The sequence below is a fragment of the Heterodontus francisci genome, chromosome 44 (genome assembly GCF_036365525.1).
Source record: "Heterodontus francisci isolate sHetFra1 chromosome 44, sHetFra1.hap1, whole genome shotgun sequence".
Classification (NCBI taxonomy): Eukaryota; Metazoa; Chordata; class Chondrichthyes; order Heterodontiformes; family Heterodontidae; genus Heterodontus; species Heterodontus francisci.
Genome location: NC_090414.1, coordinates 24,359,014 through 24,377,608, shown reverse-complemented (window position 1 = coordinate 24,377,608; position 18,595 = coordinate 24,359,014). Strand labels below are relative to the sequence as shown.

General features: G+C 55.2%; 1 protein-coding gene across 3 annotated transcripts in view; it reads left to right on the top strand.

Moving 5' to 3' along the window:
• The first annotated feature begins 13 nt into the window (after nucleotides 1–13).
• LOC137355848 (mitogen-activated protein kinase kinase kinase kinase 2-like) overlaps nucleotides 14–18,595 on the top strand; it is a 107,846-nt gene continuing 89,264 nt past the window's right edge. For all 3 annotated transcript variants that reach the window (XM_068021433.1, XM_068021432.1, XM_068021431.1), the window contains exon 1: nucleotides 14–364. In XM_068021433.1, coding sequence (XP_067877534.1) covers nucleotides 29–364 — 336 coding nt within the window. In that variant the 5' untranslated portion in view covers nucleotides 14–28. The remainder of the gene's footprint in view (nucleotides 365–18,595) is intronic.

Below are 18,595 nucleotides of genomic sequence, written 5' to 3'. Positions count from 1 at the left end.
CGAGAGAGAGAGAGAGAGAGAGAGAGAGATGAGAGACAACCTTGTCACTGGCTGCGCAGCCGCACATCACAGGAACAGGAAAGTGTATGTTGGTGCAAGGGCAAGACTCGCGGGCAACGATGTCCGAGGGCCGTTGAGCAGAGGCAGCCAGACGCTGGCATTGGCAAAGTTGGTGCCTGGATCGACTGGGAGAGAGGCGAGGTCGGGCAGGTGGCAGGCACTGATTTCCCCCACCCCTACGATGATGAACAGCGTGTTTTATGATGTCCCCGAGATGGAATTGGTGATTTCCGACAAAAACCCCATGGATGAGTTTGAGTTGATCCAGCGCATCGGGAGTGGCACATACGGTGATGTGTTTAAGGTCCAGTTAACTTTTATCTTTCTAAAGCGCAAATATCGAGAAAAGCAGAAGTAATAAACTCTTTTCTCTACCCCTCTCTTTCCACCCCCTCTCGTTTCCGTTTCTTATCTCACTGCTGTGCCTTTTCTACTGATACTGATCTTATCTCCTGTTTATACCGTGGCATTCAGCTTCAGCTGCATGAGCCTCACTTCTGATCATTCACTGTTTGAAGCTGCCAGTTTTGATTCTTTTTCTATTTAAGTGAGTTATTTATTTGCATTGGGTGTCAGTTGTGGCTCACTGAGTAGCATTCTCCCTCTCTCTCTCGCGCCTCTGAGTCAGAAGGTCCAACTCCAAAGAATTCAGCCCCATAATCCAGGCCAACACTTGCCGGTACCAGCACTTGGGGAATGCCGCACTGTCGGAGGGTCAGTACTGAGAGAGTGCCGCACTGTCAGAGGGTCAGTACTGAGGGAGCGCCGCGTTGTCGGAGGGTCAGGACTGAGGGAGCGCTGCACTGTCGGAGAGTCAGTATTGAGGGAGTGCCGTACTGTTGGAGGGTCAGGACTGAGGGAGCGCTGCACTGTCGGAGAGTCAGTATTGAGGGAGTGCCGTACTGTTGGAGGGTCAGTACTGAGGGAGTGCCGCACTGTTGGAAGGTCAGTACTGAGGGAGTGCCGCACTGTCAGAGGGTCAGTACTGAGGGAGCGCCGCGTTGTCGGAGGGTCAGGACTGAGGGAGCGCTGCACTGTCGGAGAGTCAGTATTGAGGGAGTGCCGTACTGTTGGAGGGTCAGTACTGAGGGAGTGCCGCACTGTCGGAAGGTCAGTACTGAGGGAGCGCCGCACTGTCGGAGGGTCAGTACTGAGGGAGCGCCGCACTGTCGGAGGGTCAGTACTGAGGGAGCGCCGCACTGTCGGAGGGTCAGTACTGAGGGAGCGCCGCACTGTCGGAGGGTCAGTACTGGGGCAGCGCCGCACTGTCGGAGGGTCAGTACTGAGGGAGTGCCGCACTGTCGGAAGGTCAGTACTGAGGGAGTGCCGCACTGTCGGAGGGTCAGTACTGAGGGAGCGCCGCACTGTCGGAGGGTCAGTACTGAGGGAGCGCCGCACTGTCGGAGGGTCAGTACTGAGGGAGCGCCGCACTGTCGGAGGGTCAGTACTGAGGGAGCGCCGCACTGTCGGAGGGTCAGTACTGAGGGAGCGCCGCACTGTCGGAGGGTCAGTACTGGGGCAGCGCCGCACTGTCGGAGGGTCAGTACTGAGGGAGTGCCGCACTGTCGGAGGGTCAGTACTGAGGGAGCGCCGCACTGTCGGAGGGTCAGTACTGAGGGAGCGCCGCACTGTCGGAGGGTCAGTACTGGGGCAGCGCCGCACTGTCGGAGGGTCAGTACTGAGGGAGTGCCGCACTGTCGGAGGGTCAGTACTGAGGGAGTGCCGCACTGTCGGAGGGTCAGTACTGAGGGAGCGCCGCACTGTCGGAGGGTCAGTACTGAGGGAGCGCCGTAGTGTTGGAGGGTCAGTACTGAGGGAGCGCCGCACTGTCGGAGGGTCAGTACTGAGGGAGCGCCGCACTGTCGGAGGGTTAGTACTGGGGCAGCGCCACACTGTCGGAGGGTCAGTATTGAGGGAGCACTGCACTGTCGGAGGGTCAGTACTGGGGCAGCGCCGCACTGTCGGAGGGTTAGTACTGGGGCAGCGCCACACTGTCGGAGGGTCAGTATTGAGGGAGCACCGCACTGTCGGAGGGTCAGTACTGAGGGAGCGCTGCACTGTCGGAGGGTCAGTACTGAGGGAGCGCCGCACTGTCGGAGGGTCAGTACTGAGGGAGCGCCGCACTGTCGGAGGGTCAGTACTGAGGGAGCGCCGCACTGTCGGAGGGTCAGTACTGAGGGAGCGCCGCACTGTCGGAGGGTCAGTACTGAGGGAGCGCCGCACTGTCGGAGGGTCCAGCTTGCAGAGGAAGTGCCCCCTCGGCTGGATGCAGAAAAGATCCCACAGCCGCTATTGGATGAAGAGAGCGGTGTGTGGTTGCCCCTGGTGCTTTGGGCTCAATATTCATCCTCAGCCAACATCCTTGAACTAAAAGTTTGGTCATTTATCTCGCTGCTGCTTGTGGGCACTTGCTGTGCTTGGAGGGGTGCAGAGGGAATCAACCAGTGTTCGCGGTCCTGATCACTATCCAGCGACCCCCTGCTGGCGTGAGTAGATGTCTAATGAAGACAGGATTGGGTTGATTATGATGCACCCCGCAGTCAAATAGCTGGCTAAGGTTTTGCTGCTTGGACTCATATATATGCAAAGTGTTCATTTGAGTGAGGTGCCAGAGGGCAGCCTCGGAGCCTGTACCCCACACAGTGTCGGTCAGTACCCTCAGGAGAAATGCGCAACAGGATATGAGAGGCAAATACTTTGAAATATTGACTTCAAAAGAGGTTCTGCCTGTTACACCATCAGAATTCCTGAAGATTGGGAGGAATTAACAGGGAAAAATATCCCAAGGTGCTTCACAGGAGCCACATGAGAGGTGACCAAAAGCTCGGTCAAAGAGGTCGGTTTTTAAGGAGCGTCTTGAGGAGAGAGAGGGGCGGAGAGGTTTAGGGAGGGAATTCCAGAGCTTAGGGCCCCAGGCAGCTGAAGGCACGGCCGCCAATGGTGGAGCGATGGGAATCGGGGGGATGGTCAAGAGGCCGGAATTGGAGGAGCGCAGAGATCTTGGAGGGTTGTAGGGGCTGGAGGAGGTTACAGAGCTCGGGAGGAATGAGGGCCATGGGTGGGGATTTGAACATGAGGGCGAGAATTTTAAATCGAGGCATTGTCGGACCGGGAGCCAGTGTAGGTCAGCGAGCACAGGGGGTGATGGGTGAACGGGATTCGGTGTGAGTTAGGACACTGGGAGCAGCAGAGTTTGGGATGAGCTGAAGTTGACAAAGAGGGTGGGAGATTGAAGGCCAGTCAGGAGAGTGTTGGAAGGGTTGGGAATCTGGAGGAGATGGAGATAAAGAGATTGCAGTTAGTTAATACGAGTGGGGGCTCTGCTGCAGGTACTTGAGGTAAACTTTATAAAACGCAAATTGCTTTACAGACACCAAGGTACTTTTGAAGAGCAGCTGCTGTTGTAATGTAGGGAAGGAAATCCGCAAGTTGTGAAATTGTTAGGCAGCAGGACTTGCTTCGGACTCCGATGACACACCGACCCAGGACAAGCTGTGTAAACAGCACAGAAGCACGGACTGCAAGTGAGGGATATCCCTGTGCTTTCCACCAATTGAACCTCCTCCTCTCCCGAAGGCGTTGATCCCACTCGTGGTTGGGATCCCGGCTGCCCCTCGTTTATGTGGCCAATTATTGACAGCTGTTTGGAGACGGGGGGGAGGGAGGGGGGTATCACAAACAAGCCTGAATCTGTGATCACCCCGACAGATCTGCAGGTGCGTGCACACGCAGTTTGCAGCGGCAGTCACTGCATAGTGAGCAAGAGCAGGGATTCGGGCCAATTTCCTCACCCCCATCTCCCCACAACCCAAGCTGGGGGCAATGAGGCCAGTTTTACGCTCTCTGCTGTGGCTCAGGCGGTGATCAGCTAGCTCACTCGGTAGAGGTCAGGGGATGGTACCTCTGCATGATTTCATTGGGCACTGACATCCTTTCTCAATCTTCCATTCACACTGAAGTTTGTCAGAACAAACTAAGCTGAGAGAGGGAGAGGCCCCGTTCTTTGGTTTGACTTTGGGCAGTTTTATTTGTGTATCTGTGTGTGTGTGTGTGTGTGTGTGTGTGTCTATGTCTGGGTGTGGGTGAGGTGAGAACCGGCCGGAAGGGTGGGGATGTGGGGAGTCTGGCTAGGCTGCGATGCCCCACACAGCTGAATAGCTTTCCAAACAACCACTCGGCCTCCTTCTGGCCATTTCGGAGCCCGGTGGCACCTCCCCCACACACCCCGCCCCCACCGCCACCCACAGCTGGGACGTGTGTGGCTGTCGAGTGAAGACAGGATTGGGCTCAGCGGCGCCGCCCCACACGGTGGAATATCTCACCACCACACGTCGTCTGGGCTCACCCACGCAGAATGGGCCATTTCAGTGGGATGGGTTGTGGCATCCGAGCCACAGCACCTGTCCACCGACCCCCCCCCCCCCCGCATTGAACGGGCAAATATTGGGGCAAGAGCAGACAACACAACGTGGCAACGGCACATATCATCGTTGACCATGCGGGCCCATCTCAAGCACAGTAGCGAAAGATTCACAGATAGTTCACACTGACAACAGGGTAGAGGAAGTAACCATTTCAGTTACATATGTGGTTTTCCTGCAGCCTAAGCTCCTAACGATCCACCTTAAGTTTCACTGAACTGTTCTGAAACTTAAAGGGGCAGTGTCCCTACTGGGCTTGGAAAATGGTTAATGGAAAATGAGTTGCCAAGTGAAGGGTCCAAATATCTTCTCAATTACGCTCGGAAAATGGAAGAGATTTTCATCCCATCAGCTTTACTCTGCATCTAAACCTGCTTTTTTTTTTCTGACCTTTTTTTTTTGTACAGGGAGCATTGCTCTGTATCTAACCCCATTTTTTTGAAGGAAGCCTTTATACTCCAGGCCCCTTTTATATATTTTATGTTGACGGGGCCTTTATTCCTCAGGCCCCCTTTATATACATGTTTTTAAAAATAACTTTATTAAAAGCAAATAAATAAACAAAAAACTCAAATTAAAATGCCATTCTCGGCGTCAACGATGCACTCCAGTCCCTGCGGAGCCCACCGGTCGCGGAAGGCCTCAAGCGTACCGGCGGACACCGCATGCTCCTTCTCCAGGGACACCCGGGCGCGAACCGAACTGCGGAAGAGGGGCAGGCAATCTGGGAGGACGGACCCCCCGATGGTCCGCAGCCTAGACCTGTGAATTGCCACCTTAGCCAAGCCCAGGAGCAGACCGACGAGGAGATCCTCCTCCCAGCCCAAGCCCCTCCGCACAGGGTGCCCAAAGATCAGGAACTGAAGTGCAGCCAGAACTTGAGGAGCAGCCCCTTCAAATACTCGAACAGGGGCTGCAACCTCGCACACTCTGTATAAATGTGGAACACGGACTCGTCCAGGCCGCAGAAAGTACAGCTGGCCTGGGAGTCCGTGAACCTACTTAAAAGCCTATTGCACGGGACTGCTCTGTGCAGCACCCTCCACCCCAGGTCGCCGATGTAAAGGGGGAAGACTCCCGCGTAGAGAGACCTCGATCGGGGTTTCCCCTCGCCGCCAGATGGCAACGCGGACCGCCAGGGCGTGTCCGGCCGGCTGACGAGGGCGAGGAAGTGGAGAGTGTGCAGGAGCAGCCCGTACAGGAAACCCCTCCGCGCCGATTGGAATGGCACGGAGGGCATTTCCGAGAGGCGGCTCGGGTTGTGTGGGACCGGCTCCCGAGGAGGGTTTTGGGGCCTGGGTCCGTGACCCCCTCTCGGCTGATATGCGCTCCCGAGCCCCCTCGCCACCCGCACTGAGGGGCGTTCCAAGGGCTTTGGCTACTCCTCCACCCACAGGTCCATCCCCAGAGTTGACCGCCCGGACAGCCGAGGCACTCTCCTCCGCCGGCGGGGGAGCGCCCTGACTGGAGGCGACCATGTTCCAGACTCGGAAAAGATCCCGGTAAAAGACAGGCAACTCCCTCAGAGAGGCGCGGCTAACGGACTCCACCGGGAGCTGCGTGTCGTCTTGAAGGCAGTGACACTGGCGGAAAAAATACGTCGCCAGCGCACACCATCTGGGAGGACGCTCGACGTACAGGTATCTCTGCAGGGTCCGAAGGCGGAGAGTCGCAGCCTGGGTGCGGACGCACACCAGCGACTGACCGCCCTCCTCGATCGGGAGACTCAGGACCGCAGCAGAGACCCAGTGTTTCCTCTTGCCCCAGAAGAAATTGACGAGTTTCTTCTGGATCTTGGTGGCAAATACAGGGGGCGGGGCCAAAGTGACCAACTGGTACCACAACATGGAGGCCACCAGTTGGTTTATGACCAACGCTCAGCCCCTGTCGGAAAGCACTCGGAGCAGTCCTGTCCAGCGCCCCAGCCGAGCGGTGACTTTCGCCTCCAACTCCTGCCAGTTTGCCGGTCAGGCTTCCTCAGCGGGGCTAAGGTGGACTCCCAGATAGAGGAGGTGCGTGGTGCTCCACGCAAAAGGTGTCATCTCCTCCGGCAGTGAGACCACCCGCCACTGACCAACCAGGAGTCCGGAACATTTCTCCCAATTGATCCTTGCGGAGGATGCAGCAGAAAAGGTCTGCTGGCAGTCGCGCATCCTCCGCAAGTCTGAGACCGCAAAGAGCACGTCATCGGCGTAAGCCGAGAGGATGACCCGCATGGCCGGCTCGCGCAGAGCCAATCCCGTCAACCTCCTGCGAAGCAGGAACAGGAAGGGCTTCACGCAGATAGTATACAATTGGCCGGACATGGGGCATCCCTGACGTACTCCTCTCCCAAAGCGAAGGGGCGCCGTCAAGGACCCGTTAACTTTGACCAGACACTCTGCGGCGGCATATAAAAGTCGGACCCGGGCCACAAAATGCGGCCCGAGTCCGAAAGCGTGCAGAATCCCGAAAAGGTACTTGTGATCCACCCTGTCGAACGCCTTCTCATGATCGAGGGAGAGAAACGCGACCGACTGACCAGTCCTCTGGGAAAGATGGATCAGGTCCTGGACCAGGTGGATGTTGTCCTAGATGGACCAGCCCGGGATCGTGTAGGACTGGTCGGGGTGGGCCAGCACGGAGCCCAGGCGGGTAGACATAGCCCAGGCAAAGATCTTATTATCCGTGCTGAGGAGGCAGACCAGACGCCAGTTTTTAAGCAGGGGAGATCGCCCCTCTTCGGCAGCAGGACGATGACCGCCCTGCGCCACGAGAGGGGCATCTCCCCGGTCGCCAGGCTTTCCCCCAGGACCCGCGCGTAATCATCCCCCAGGACGTCCCAGAACGCCCTGAGGAACTCCACGGTCAACCCATCCAGCCCTGGGAATTTGCCCCTCGAAAGCTGGTGGAGGGCGCCAGTCAGCTCCGCCAACGTGAGCGGAGCCTCCAATCCTTCGGCGCCCTCCGGGCTGACCTGCGGCAGGTCCTCCCACAAAACTCTGCGCGCATCCTCGCTGGACGGATCCGGAGAGAACAACGCACTGTAATAAGTACGGACCAGGAGGCCCATTCCCTCCGGATCCGTGATGGAGGATCTGTCGTCGGCCAGCAGCTCGACGAGCTGCTTACGGACCCCCCGCCATTTTTCCAGCGAGTAGAAGAAGGGTGAGGCGCAGTCCAAATTTTCCAGGATCTGGATCCGCGACCTCACGTCTGCGCCTCGGGACCCTATGAGCTGCAGGTACCTCAGCGCGCCCTTCTCTTTGTACGCCTGCCACAGGGCCGGGTCCACGACGGCATGACCGAGGCGGGACTCCAAGTCGAGCACCTCCCTCTCAAGGCGCCCGATCTCAGCTTCCCGCCTCTTGGTCGACCCCTTCACGTACTCCTGACAGAAGACGCGGATGTGAGTCTTGGCAAAATCCCACCATAGCTTCAAGGAGGGGAAGCCCCCCTGCTTCCTTCTCCAGTCGGCCCAGAATCGACAGAACGAGTCCCGAAATCGCTCGTCCTCCAGCAGCCGGTTGTTAAAGTGCCAGTACGCGGACCCCGCCCGCGTGCGGAGCGGAGTGAACTCCGCCCACACCAGGTGGTGGTCCGAGCATGGCACCAGCCGCATGGAGGCCGCCGAGACGCGGGAGACGTATGCCTGCGAAAAGTAGAGGCGGTCGATTTGGGACCCTCCTCCTCCAGACCTCCACGTGAAGGCGCTGGAGTCGGGATGGAGATTCCGCCAGACGTCCACCAAGTTGAGGGAGCTGATCAGTCCCCTCAACTTCTCCACCGACTCTTGGCCGTGCCGGGGACCGGAGCGATCCCCCACCTCGAGGGTGCAGTTAAAATCCCCCCCGAGGATGATGCACTCGCCGCTATCGATGGAGCTCAAAAGAGCGGACACTTCTTCAAAGAAGCGCGCTTGCAACGCGCCAGGCCTGGGCGCATACACGTTCACAAAGTGGAGTGGCACGCTACCCAGGCGAACGGCGAGGTGGAGCAAGCGGCCCGGCACTAGCTCCTTGATCCCTAAGATCACCAGCTGTAAAGTCGGGGCCAACAAGATAGTCACCCCACTAGAAATAGGGGTGAGGTGACTCATGTAGACCCCAACCTGCCACTCCAGGAGCCAGGTGGCTTTGTCTCCCGGAACGGTGTGGGTTTCCTGCAGAAAGCTCACCGCATATCTCCCTTCCCTGAGGACTGAGAGATTGTGAAATCTGCGGTGAGACCCCCTGCTGCCGTTGATGTTGAGGCTGGCTATGGTTATCTTCATGTCAAAGGTAATTAAAACCCGTCACAAACACCTCACTGTGAGGAGGGAGTGGAAGTGCACCTGGCCTTTCCACTCCCCCAGCAACCCATTGAGGAACACATTAAACCGGCGCCTCTCAGCCAGTTTCACGCCCGCGCGCTTGCCCGCTTTCTTGAGGGCGGCACGGACGGACTGGATGATCAGCGTCAGATTCGACCAACGGCCGAGGGCCAGCTGAACTTTATTGCGGCAACCTCTGCAAGCCGCGAGGAAATCCTGGAGTTCCGCCGTCGGGATGAGAGGAGACTCGGTGGGAGGCACGAGGGACTCCACCACCTCACTGGCGATGGAATCAAGGTCGTCCCGCCTCCGTCATGATCCCACCCCCAGGATCGATGGCGGAGGAGCCCTCTCTGGGTTCTAGGATGGAACTGGAGCCTGTGTGTACCAGCAGTTCAGGAAACCCCTCCACCTCTGTCCCCAGGCCAATGAGTGGAGACGGTAGTTTCCGACTCCGGAATTCCAGCCAGAGCCGAGACCGGAGGTGGAGAGAGGAGGCCATCTCCCGCTCCGCCAGCACCCACAGGCCCAGCAGACAGGGAAACACGCAAATTGGCCTCATGGTCAGGTCCATCCTGGGCTTTAACGTCAGGCTACTGGAAGGGTTGACCCTCACAGGACTTGACCCACCCAGGACCCCTGACCCAGTGGCAGATGGAATATTTTCTTGTGGTGGGTCCACAGACTCCTCCCCCCAACTCGGGAGTTGACAAGATTACAGAAGCATCTCTCCTGCCCCCCCTCCGTCCCGAGGGATGGAGGGTTCCCGCCCAGGGCTCGAGGCCCTCATGGTTCTGGTGGCGGGGGGAGCCCGAGGACCCGCGCCAGGAGATGGACCCCGTGGTTCAGGGCCTTCTTCAGAAGAGGGGCGCCTCCTCCCCTTATTCCGGGAGAGGCTCGGAGGCTCAGAGACCTCCATCTCAGTCGAGGCCTCTGCTTCTCCCTCCGCCTCCCCTTGCCCAGATTTCCTGGTGGGCTCCCCTGGATTGGGCCGAGGGCTAAGCTCAGGTTCTCCTGTTGTGTCCAGGGGGTGCACCTTTGGGTGGTTCGACCTGCGCCGTGCCTTTCTTCCACTCGGATGGGTCTCCCCCTCTCCACCGGAAGCAGTGAAAACCATGGCCTCCGGAACTGCCTGAGCAGTGCTTGTTGCAGGTGTCGGGGGGAGTAGGGGGAGGTGCAGCGGCACCACCCTGGGCCGCCGAGGTGGTGTTGGCAGCCCGGAGGTTGGGGCAGCTGTTCTGAACATGCCCCATCCACTTGCAGGCATGGCACCGCGCCCCGTCCGAGGTCCAGAAGACACGCTAGGCTGCCCCCTGGAACTCCACATTACACTGGCCCCTCTGTAACCTCCTCCCGCGTCAGCTGCATAAATAGCTGGCGACGGAAGGAGTACACATGCTGGAAGCTGTTCTCCCAAAGACCGAGCGGGACTGGGGTGAGCCCCGTCCTTACCTCCCCCAGATGGTGCAGGTGGGGAAGGAGGAGCTCACCAGGAATGAAGGGCGGGACATTCGACGGAATGACCCATTGAGCAGTGGCCTCCAGGGGGTCCACTGGCAGAAAGGTCCCGCCCACGGTGAGCCCCTTGCTCAGAGCCAGGGACACCGCCCACTCGGTCTTCAGGAAAAACACTGCCTTCCCGTACATTTTAGAGGCTGCAACAATGGCCGAGGGGCCGACAACCACAGCCATTGCTTTCACGCATGCCTCTATCGTCATGTTCGGGTGGACGTAGCTCTTGACCCAATGCTTTGATGTTATCAGCGCAAACGGTGACGGGGCAACAGGCGCAGCTGCAGCAGCCGCAGCAGCATACGTGCGAGAAGGCCCCGCCACCGGCGAAGAGGGGCTTGCCATGGGGTCGCAGAGCTACGCCCACCCCCAAGAAACAAAGCAGACAACAGTTTTTTTTAAACTAAAGCAATATGATGGAGGGGGGGTGGTGGTTAGAGGGGGATAGGGGTGGAAAGGAAAAGCAGAGGAGAGATTAGGGAGCTGAGTGGTGGAAGGGAGAGAAAGGTTGCGAGGATGTTTCTGTTAAATTGGTAGTTGGAGCACCTTAGTGCAGAGAGTACAAAGTCCAGTCTTCTGGTCAGGGGAGGGTTCTTCGCCCGGGTCGGCCCCCGATTCTTTCCACTTTCTGCTCTTGTTACAAAGACTTTCTTCACCCAGGCGGCTCCAGCCATCCCGAGCCACGCAGTTGGGGTGGGGAGGGAGATCCCTATGTGCAAGATGGAGGAAAACACAAATCAAATACAGAAGCCCCCTACAGAATCTTTCAGCCCCACCCCAGCCCCACCCCCACCCCTGGATCTTCCGGCATCTTCTCCGTCCCCCAACAGTCCAAGTAAAACAGTTCACCAGTACTCCAACACCCACCTCTGCAAAATAACTCACAGGTCCTTTACTCCAATAGATAGAATCAGTTCCACACTTGTGTTGTAGTTCTTAGTTCTCAGCTCTGTCCACTCTCCCCCACTCTCCCTCTCTCCTCACTCTCTACACTCTCTACACTCTCTCCTCTCTCCCCTCTCTCCACTCTCGCTGCTGCTCCCACAGCTGCAGCTGCTTCAGCTAATTGCACACAGGAAGTGCTCCACAAACTGCCCAGCCAATTCTGTTTTTTTTTCCTTTATAAGGTGGCCTTTATTCCTCAGGCTCCCTTTATATACATTTTATAAGAATAACTTTATTAAAAAAACAGATAAGTAAAACAAAACTCAAATTAAAATGCCATTCTCGGCGTCGATGATGCACTCAAGCCCCTGCGGTGCCCACCGGTCGCGGAAGACCTCAAGCGTACCGGCGGACACCGCATGCTCCTTCTCCAGGGACACCCGGGCGCGGACGTAACCGCGGAAGAGGGGCAGGCAATCGGGGAGGACGGAACCCCCGACGGCCCGCAGCCAGGACCTGTGAATTGCCACCTTGGTCAGGCCCAGGAGCAAACCGACGAGGAGATCCTCCTCCCGGCCCAAGCCCCTCTGCACCGGGTGCCCAAAGATCAGGAGCGTGGGACTGTAGTGCAGCCAGAACTTGAGGAGCAGCCCCTTCAAATACTCAAAGAGGGGCTGCAACCTCGCACACTCCGTATAAACATGAGCAGTTCCGGCTGAGCGGAGGTCAGCTCGGCCGGGATCGCTCCGCACTCCCAAGCCCCCTCGCCACCCACAGTGAGGGGCGTCCCGGGGGTTTCGGCTACACCTCCGCCCGCCGGACCGTCCCCGGAGTCGGCCGCCCGGACAGCCGAGGCGCTCTCCTCCGCCGGCGGGGGAGCGCCCTGACTGGAGGCGACCATGTTCCAGACTCGGAAAAGATCCCGGTAAAAGACAGGCAACTCCCTCAGAGAGGCGCGGCTAACGGACTCCACCGGGAGCTGCGTGCCGTCTTGAAGGCAGTGACACTGGCGGAAAAAATACGTCGCCAGCGCACACCGTCTGGGAGGACGCTCGACGTACAGGTATCTCTGCAGGGTCCGAAGGCGGAGAGTCGCAGCCTGGGTGCGGACGCACACCAGCGACTGACCGCCCTCCTCGATCGGGAGACTCAGGACCGCGGCAGAGACCCAGTGTTTCCTCTTGCCCCAGAAGAAATCGACGAGTTTCTTCTGGATCTTGGTGGCAAATACAGGGGGCGGGGCCAAAGTGACCAACCGGTACCACAGCATGGAGGCCACCAGTTGGTTTATGACCAACGCTCGGCCCCTGTAGGAAAGCACTCGGAGCAGTCCTGTCCAGCACCCCAGCCGAGTTGTATCTCACCCCATTTTTTTTTGTTGATGGGGACAGTGTAGAGGGAGCGTTACTCTCTATGTAACCTATGCTGGACATAGGTTTGATAATTACATGAAATGCTTTACAGGATTGAAAGTAGACCACAGGAATTGCTGCTCTTCCTTTCAGTTCCTGAGTTCAGCTGTGTGATGATTAATTCCAAGCCTGCAATCTTGCCAAAATCCCCTGTAATATTCTGTTCAATTTATCCGATTTCTGACTTGGTAACTGCAAAACTGGACAGTAGAACGATGACATTCTCTCAAAAGAGTTGTTAAGGAAGCCAGTCACCTGTGTTGGCGGACACAGCAAGTCAGGTGTCAGTGTGCAGGTGAAGAGGGGTTAAAGGTCAGGGGTTAACTGGACCAGCATTTGACACAGTTTGGTTCGGGAGTCCAACTTAGACTCGGAGCCCTTGAGCCTGTGGGAGGAAGGGGTCGCGGTTTGGGGATGCTGGATAAATGCACGCGTGTGGTTGGCACGTGAGGGCAGGACGGGGCTTGGCTGTGACGCCCCTACAGTTGAATAGTCAGGCAAACTTCACGACAGAGGGCACCAGTGGAGCCCGCACCCCCAGCGAGGGGGCAGTGCCTTTGTGCGTGTCGGGGAGTGAGATGTGAGATCAATAACTCAGCAGGGTTTGACCCATGAAAGCTGTAAAAGGAGAAACTGTTTTATAACATGAGCAAGAGCTTCCACCAAACACGAGTGCACTTTGTAAAGTTCCACCTGGGCAGAAAAACACAGGAAGACGGTTGTGGTTAAAGACCTCACTGAACAGACAGGCTCTGCACATTGAGAAATCTGTAATTTAATTGTGCCACTGTACTTGGCAAATATTTCCACTGAGCTAAGATTGTGGTGTATCCCAGCTACATCTGCCGTTTATATTTGCTGCAACCTTTCATCTGTTCAACCTTTGGTTACCAGAGCCTCCAGCCCCATGATCCAGGCCGACACCCACCAGTGCCAGACCTGAGGGAGTGCTGCACTGTCGGAGGGTCACTACTGAGGGAGTGACGCGCTGTCGGAGGGTCAGTACTGAGGGAGTGCTGCACTGTCGGAGAGTCAGTACTGAGGGAGTGCCGCACTGTTGGAGGGTCAGTACTGAGGGAGGGCCGCATTGTCGGAGGGTCAGTACTGAGGGAGTGCTGCACTGTCGGAGGGTCAGTACTGAGGGAGTGCCGCACTGTCGGAGGGTCAGTACTGGGGGAGTGCCGCACTGTCGGAGGGTCAGTACTGAGGGAGTGCTGCACTGTCGGAGGGTCAGTACTGAGGGAGTGCTGCACTGTCGGAGGGTCAGTACTGAGGGAGCGCCGCACTGTCGGAGGGTCAGTACTGAGGGAGTGCCGCACTGTCGGAGGGTCAGTACTGAGGGAGCGCCGCACTGTCGGAGGGTCAGTACTGAGGAAGTGACGCACTGTTGGAGGGTCAGTACTGAGGGAGTGCTGCACTGTCGGAGGGTCAGTACTGAGGGAGTGCTGCACTGTCGGAGGGTCAGTACTGAGGAAGTGACGCACTGTCGGAGGGTCAGTACTGAGGGAGTGCCGCACTGTCGGAGGGTCAGTACTGAGGGAGCGCCGCACTGTCGGAGGGTCAGTACTGAGGGAGTGCTGCACTGTCGGAGGGTCAGTACTGGGGCAGCGCCGCACTGTCGGAGGGTCAGTACTGAGGGAGCACCGCACTGTCAGAGGTGCTGTCTTTCAGATGAGACATTAAACCGAGGGCCCGTCTGCCCTCTCGGGTGGGTGTAAAAGATCCCACGGCCACTATTGGAAGAAGAGCAGGGGAGTTCTCCCCGGTGTCCTGGGGCCAATATTTATCCCTCAACCAACATCACTAAAAACAGATGATCTGGGTCATTATCACATTGCTGTTTGTGGGATCTTGCTGTGCGCAAATTGGCTGCTGCATTTCCTACATTACAACAGTGACCACACTTCAGGAAGTACCTCATTGACTGTGAGGGGCTTTGGGACGTCCCGAGGGGGTGAAAGGAGCTGGAGAGACCGAGTGTTTGTATTTGATTTGTTTTTTTAAAGGGGATGTCTTGAAGCTTCTCCAGTGGCCTAACTGGGGAATTCTGCAGCCTGTGTGACCCTGAGCCATACCGGCCAGACCGTTCAGCGTTATACCAACCCCTACTGGGTCCTCACACTGTGGCACAAGGGCGAGGGGAGGTGGGGGCTGCGGGGGGGGCTCAAATCATCCTCAGTATCAATTGACTGCTGCTTCCAGTTCACTGTATAGGGATCGCAGCTGGCCTGGTGTGATGCCCTGTACAGCCGAATAGCCCACTGACAGGTGAAATTCAACTTCGGTGGGGTGGGGGAAACTGGTGGGGGGGGGGGCACAAAAAGCAGACAGTAGCGGCTCACCTGTCGGTCACGCGCCCCTCTCAGTTTTCCATTCCTTTGAAGTCAATGGGATGGGCCATGTTGCAGCTGTGCGCCGCTGCTGTAGCCGAATATCACCCCCCACCCCCAACCCTGCTCGTTATCGAGGCTCAGGGTAGCCCGAACGGTACCCAAGCCCCGGCGCCCCAGTCCGTGCCTTCAGGCGGACAGTGGGAAACATTAGGCTCGAAAGAGAATTTTAAACTTTCCACATTCAGGGATGTGGTCCGGCAGCCTGAATGTCCAGAGCTAGGGAAGGAATCAGCCAGCAGGAGCTCAAAAGCAGTAACATCCGGATTACTCCCGGTACTGCGAGCAAGTGAGGGTAGAAATAGGATAGAACAGATGAGTGCGTGGCTGGAGAGATGGTGTAGGAGGCATGGCTTTAGATTCCTGGGACACTGGGACCAGTTCTGGAGAAGGTGGGACCTGTACTGTCCAGACAGGTTGCACCTGAACCAAGCTGGGACAAATTTCCTTGTGGGGCGATTTGCTAGTGCTATTGGGGAGAGTTTAAACTAACTTGGCAGGGGTGTGAGAACCAGGAGATAACACAAGAGCGGAACACCCATGGTGCGCAGAATACTGGGAGACACTGTAGGAAACAGTAAGTTATTAGGTGGGTTCAGAGAAAGGGAGAAAGTAATAAAGTCTAAATTAGGGTTATTATGCAAGTATGTACATGCGAACTCGGAGCAGGTCCTTCGAGCCTGCTCTGCCAATCTATAAGATCATTTGTGGACTCAACACCACTTTCCTGATACCCTTTGACTCCCTTGTTCGTCAGGAATCTGTCTTCCTCTGCCTTGAAAACATTCAACGACGCTGGCTCCACTGCTCTCCGGGGAAGAGAGTTCCACAGACTTGGGACCCTCTGAGAGAAAAAATTTCCCCCCATCTCCTTCTTAAATGGGAGACCCCTCATTTTAAAATTGTGCCCCCGGTTTTAGTCTCTCCCACAAGGGGAAATATCCTTTCAACATCCGCCCTGTCAAGTCCCCTCAAGATTCAACAAGACCACCTCTCATCCTTCTGAACTCCAATGAATACAGACCCAACCTGTCCAACCTTTCCTCAATAGATAACCCTCTCATCCCAGAAATCAGTCGAGTGAACCTTCTCTGAACTTCCAATGTAATTATATCCTTTCTTAAGTAAGGAGACCAAGACTGTACACAATACTCTAGATGTGGTCTCACCAATGTCTTGTACAACTGTGGCAAAATAGCTGTACTTTTATACTCCATTCCCCTTGCAATAAACGACAACATTGCCTTTTCTGCCTGAATCACTTGCTGTACCTGCATACTGACTTTTTGTGTTTCGTGTACTCGGACACCCAGATCCCTCTGCATCTCAGAGTTCTTCAAGCTCTCTCCATTTAAATAATATACTGCTTTTCTATTCTTCCGGCCAAAGTAGACAGGTTCACACTTTCCCACATTCTACTCCATCTGCCAAATCTTTGCCCACTCGCTTAACCTATCTGTGGCCCTTTGCCGACTCCTTATGTTCTCTTCACAACTTACTTTCCTACCTACCTTTGTGTCAACAGCAAATTTAGCAACCCCTTCATCCAAGTCATTTCTCTAGATTGAAAATAGTTCAGACCCCAGCACTGATCTCCGTTACACTCCACTAGATACAGTTTGCCAACCTGAAAATCATGCCTACTCCCTGTTTCCTGTTAGCTAGCCATGCTCATATGTTACCCTTGGGGCCAGGGCTGTTCATTTTTCTGTCAATTAACACCCTCTCTGCACTAACGCTTTGTCTTTCAGCACACCATTAACATACCGTTTGCCTTTGCTCCATGACCTTCAGGTCGGTTATTCGCAGTGACCTTGTCCCAGCAGCACCTTTATCTTTTGTTATCTCTTGCCCCACCCCCACTTTACTTGCTTAAAACCTTTTACATTTCTAACCTTTGCCAGTTCTGATGAAGGGTCACTGACCTGAAACGTTAACTCTGCTTCTCTCTCCACAGATGCTGCCAGTCCTGCTGAGTATTTCCAGCATTCCTTGTTTTTATTTCAAATTTCCAGCATCTGCAATATTTTGCTTTTATTTATTATACAAATATGTTACCCCTCCTAAACCATGAGCTCTTATTGTGTTTAGTAACCTTTGATGTGGCAAATGCCTTCTGGAAATCCAAGTACACCACATCCGCAGGTTCCCCTTTATCCACCTTGCTTGTTACTTCCTCAAAGAACTCTAATAAATTAGTCAAACAAGATTTCCCTTTCACAAAACCATGTTGACTCTGCCTGATTGCATTAAGATTTTCGAAGTGCCCCGCTACAACCTACTTAAAAATAGGTTCTAGCATTTTCCCCATGACAGATGTTAGGCTATCTGGCCTATAGTTTCCCGCCTTCTGCCTTCTGCCTTCCTCCTTTCTCGAATAGCAGGGTTACATTCGCTAATTTCCAGTTTTATGGGACCGTTCCAGAATCTAAGGAATTTTGGAAAATTAAAACCAATGCATCCACTATCTCAGCAGCCACTTCTCTTAAGACCCGAGGATGAAGGCTCAGAGTGTGGTAAATTAGGTTGGTGAGCTCCAGGCACAAATTGCCATGTGGAAATGTGATGTTGTGACGATAGCAGAGACCTGGCTCAAAGAATGGCAGGACTGGGTGCTAAATATTCCTGGATACAAGGTGTTCAGGAAAGATAGGAAAGGAAGGAAATGGGGAGGGGGTGGCAGTTTTGATTAAGGAGAGCATTACAGTACTGGAGAGAGAGGATATCCCTGAGGGGTCATGGACGGAATCTATTTGACTCGGGCTGAGGAATAAAAAAGGTGCAATTCCATTGCTCGGTCTAGTCTATAGGCCACCAACTAGTGGGAAAAATGTAAGGGGTCAAATTTGCAAGGAAATTACAGGGAGGTGCAAGAATTATAGAGTGGTTAGAATGGGGGCTTTAATTATCTGAATATAGACTGGGATAGTCAGAGTGTAAAGGGCAGAGAGGGGCAAGAGTTCTTAGAGAGTGTGGTCGGGAGAATTTTCTACAGCTGTATGTTTCCAGTCCAATCAGAAAGGAGGCACTGCTAGACCTGGTTCTTGGGAATGAGGTGGGCCAACAGGGATCATTGTATCATAAGGTTTAGGCTGGCTATGGAAAAGGACAAAATACAGAGTAAGAATAATGAACTGGGGGAAAGCCAACTTCAATGGGGTAAGAACGAATCTGACCCAGATAAATCGGAATCAAAGGTTGGCAGGCAAAACGGTAACTGAACAATGAATGGGCTGCCTTTAAGGAAGAGTTAGTTCGGGCACAGTCGAAGTATATTCCCAAAATGGAGAAAGGGAGGGCAAACAAATCCAGAGCACCCTGGATGACGAAAGAGATAGAGATTCAGATGAAGAAGAAAATGTCTGCTTATGACAAATGTCAAGTGGATTACACAACAGAGAACCAGGTGGAACATAGACGGTCCAGAGGAGAAGTGAAAAAGCAAATAAGAGAAGCAAAGAGAGAGTGTGAAAAGAGACTGGCAGCTAACATAAAAGGGGAATACAAGAGTCTTCTATGGGTATATTAATAGTAAAAGGATGGTAAAAGGAGGAGTGGGGCAGATTATGGACCAGAAAGGGGATTTACACATGGAGGCAGGGGGCATAGCTGAGGTATTAAATG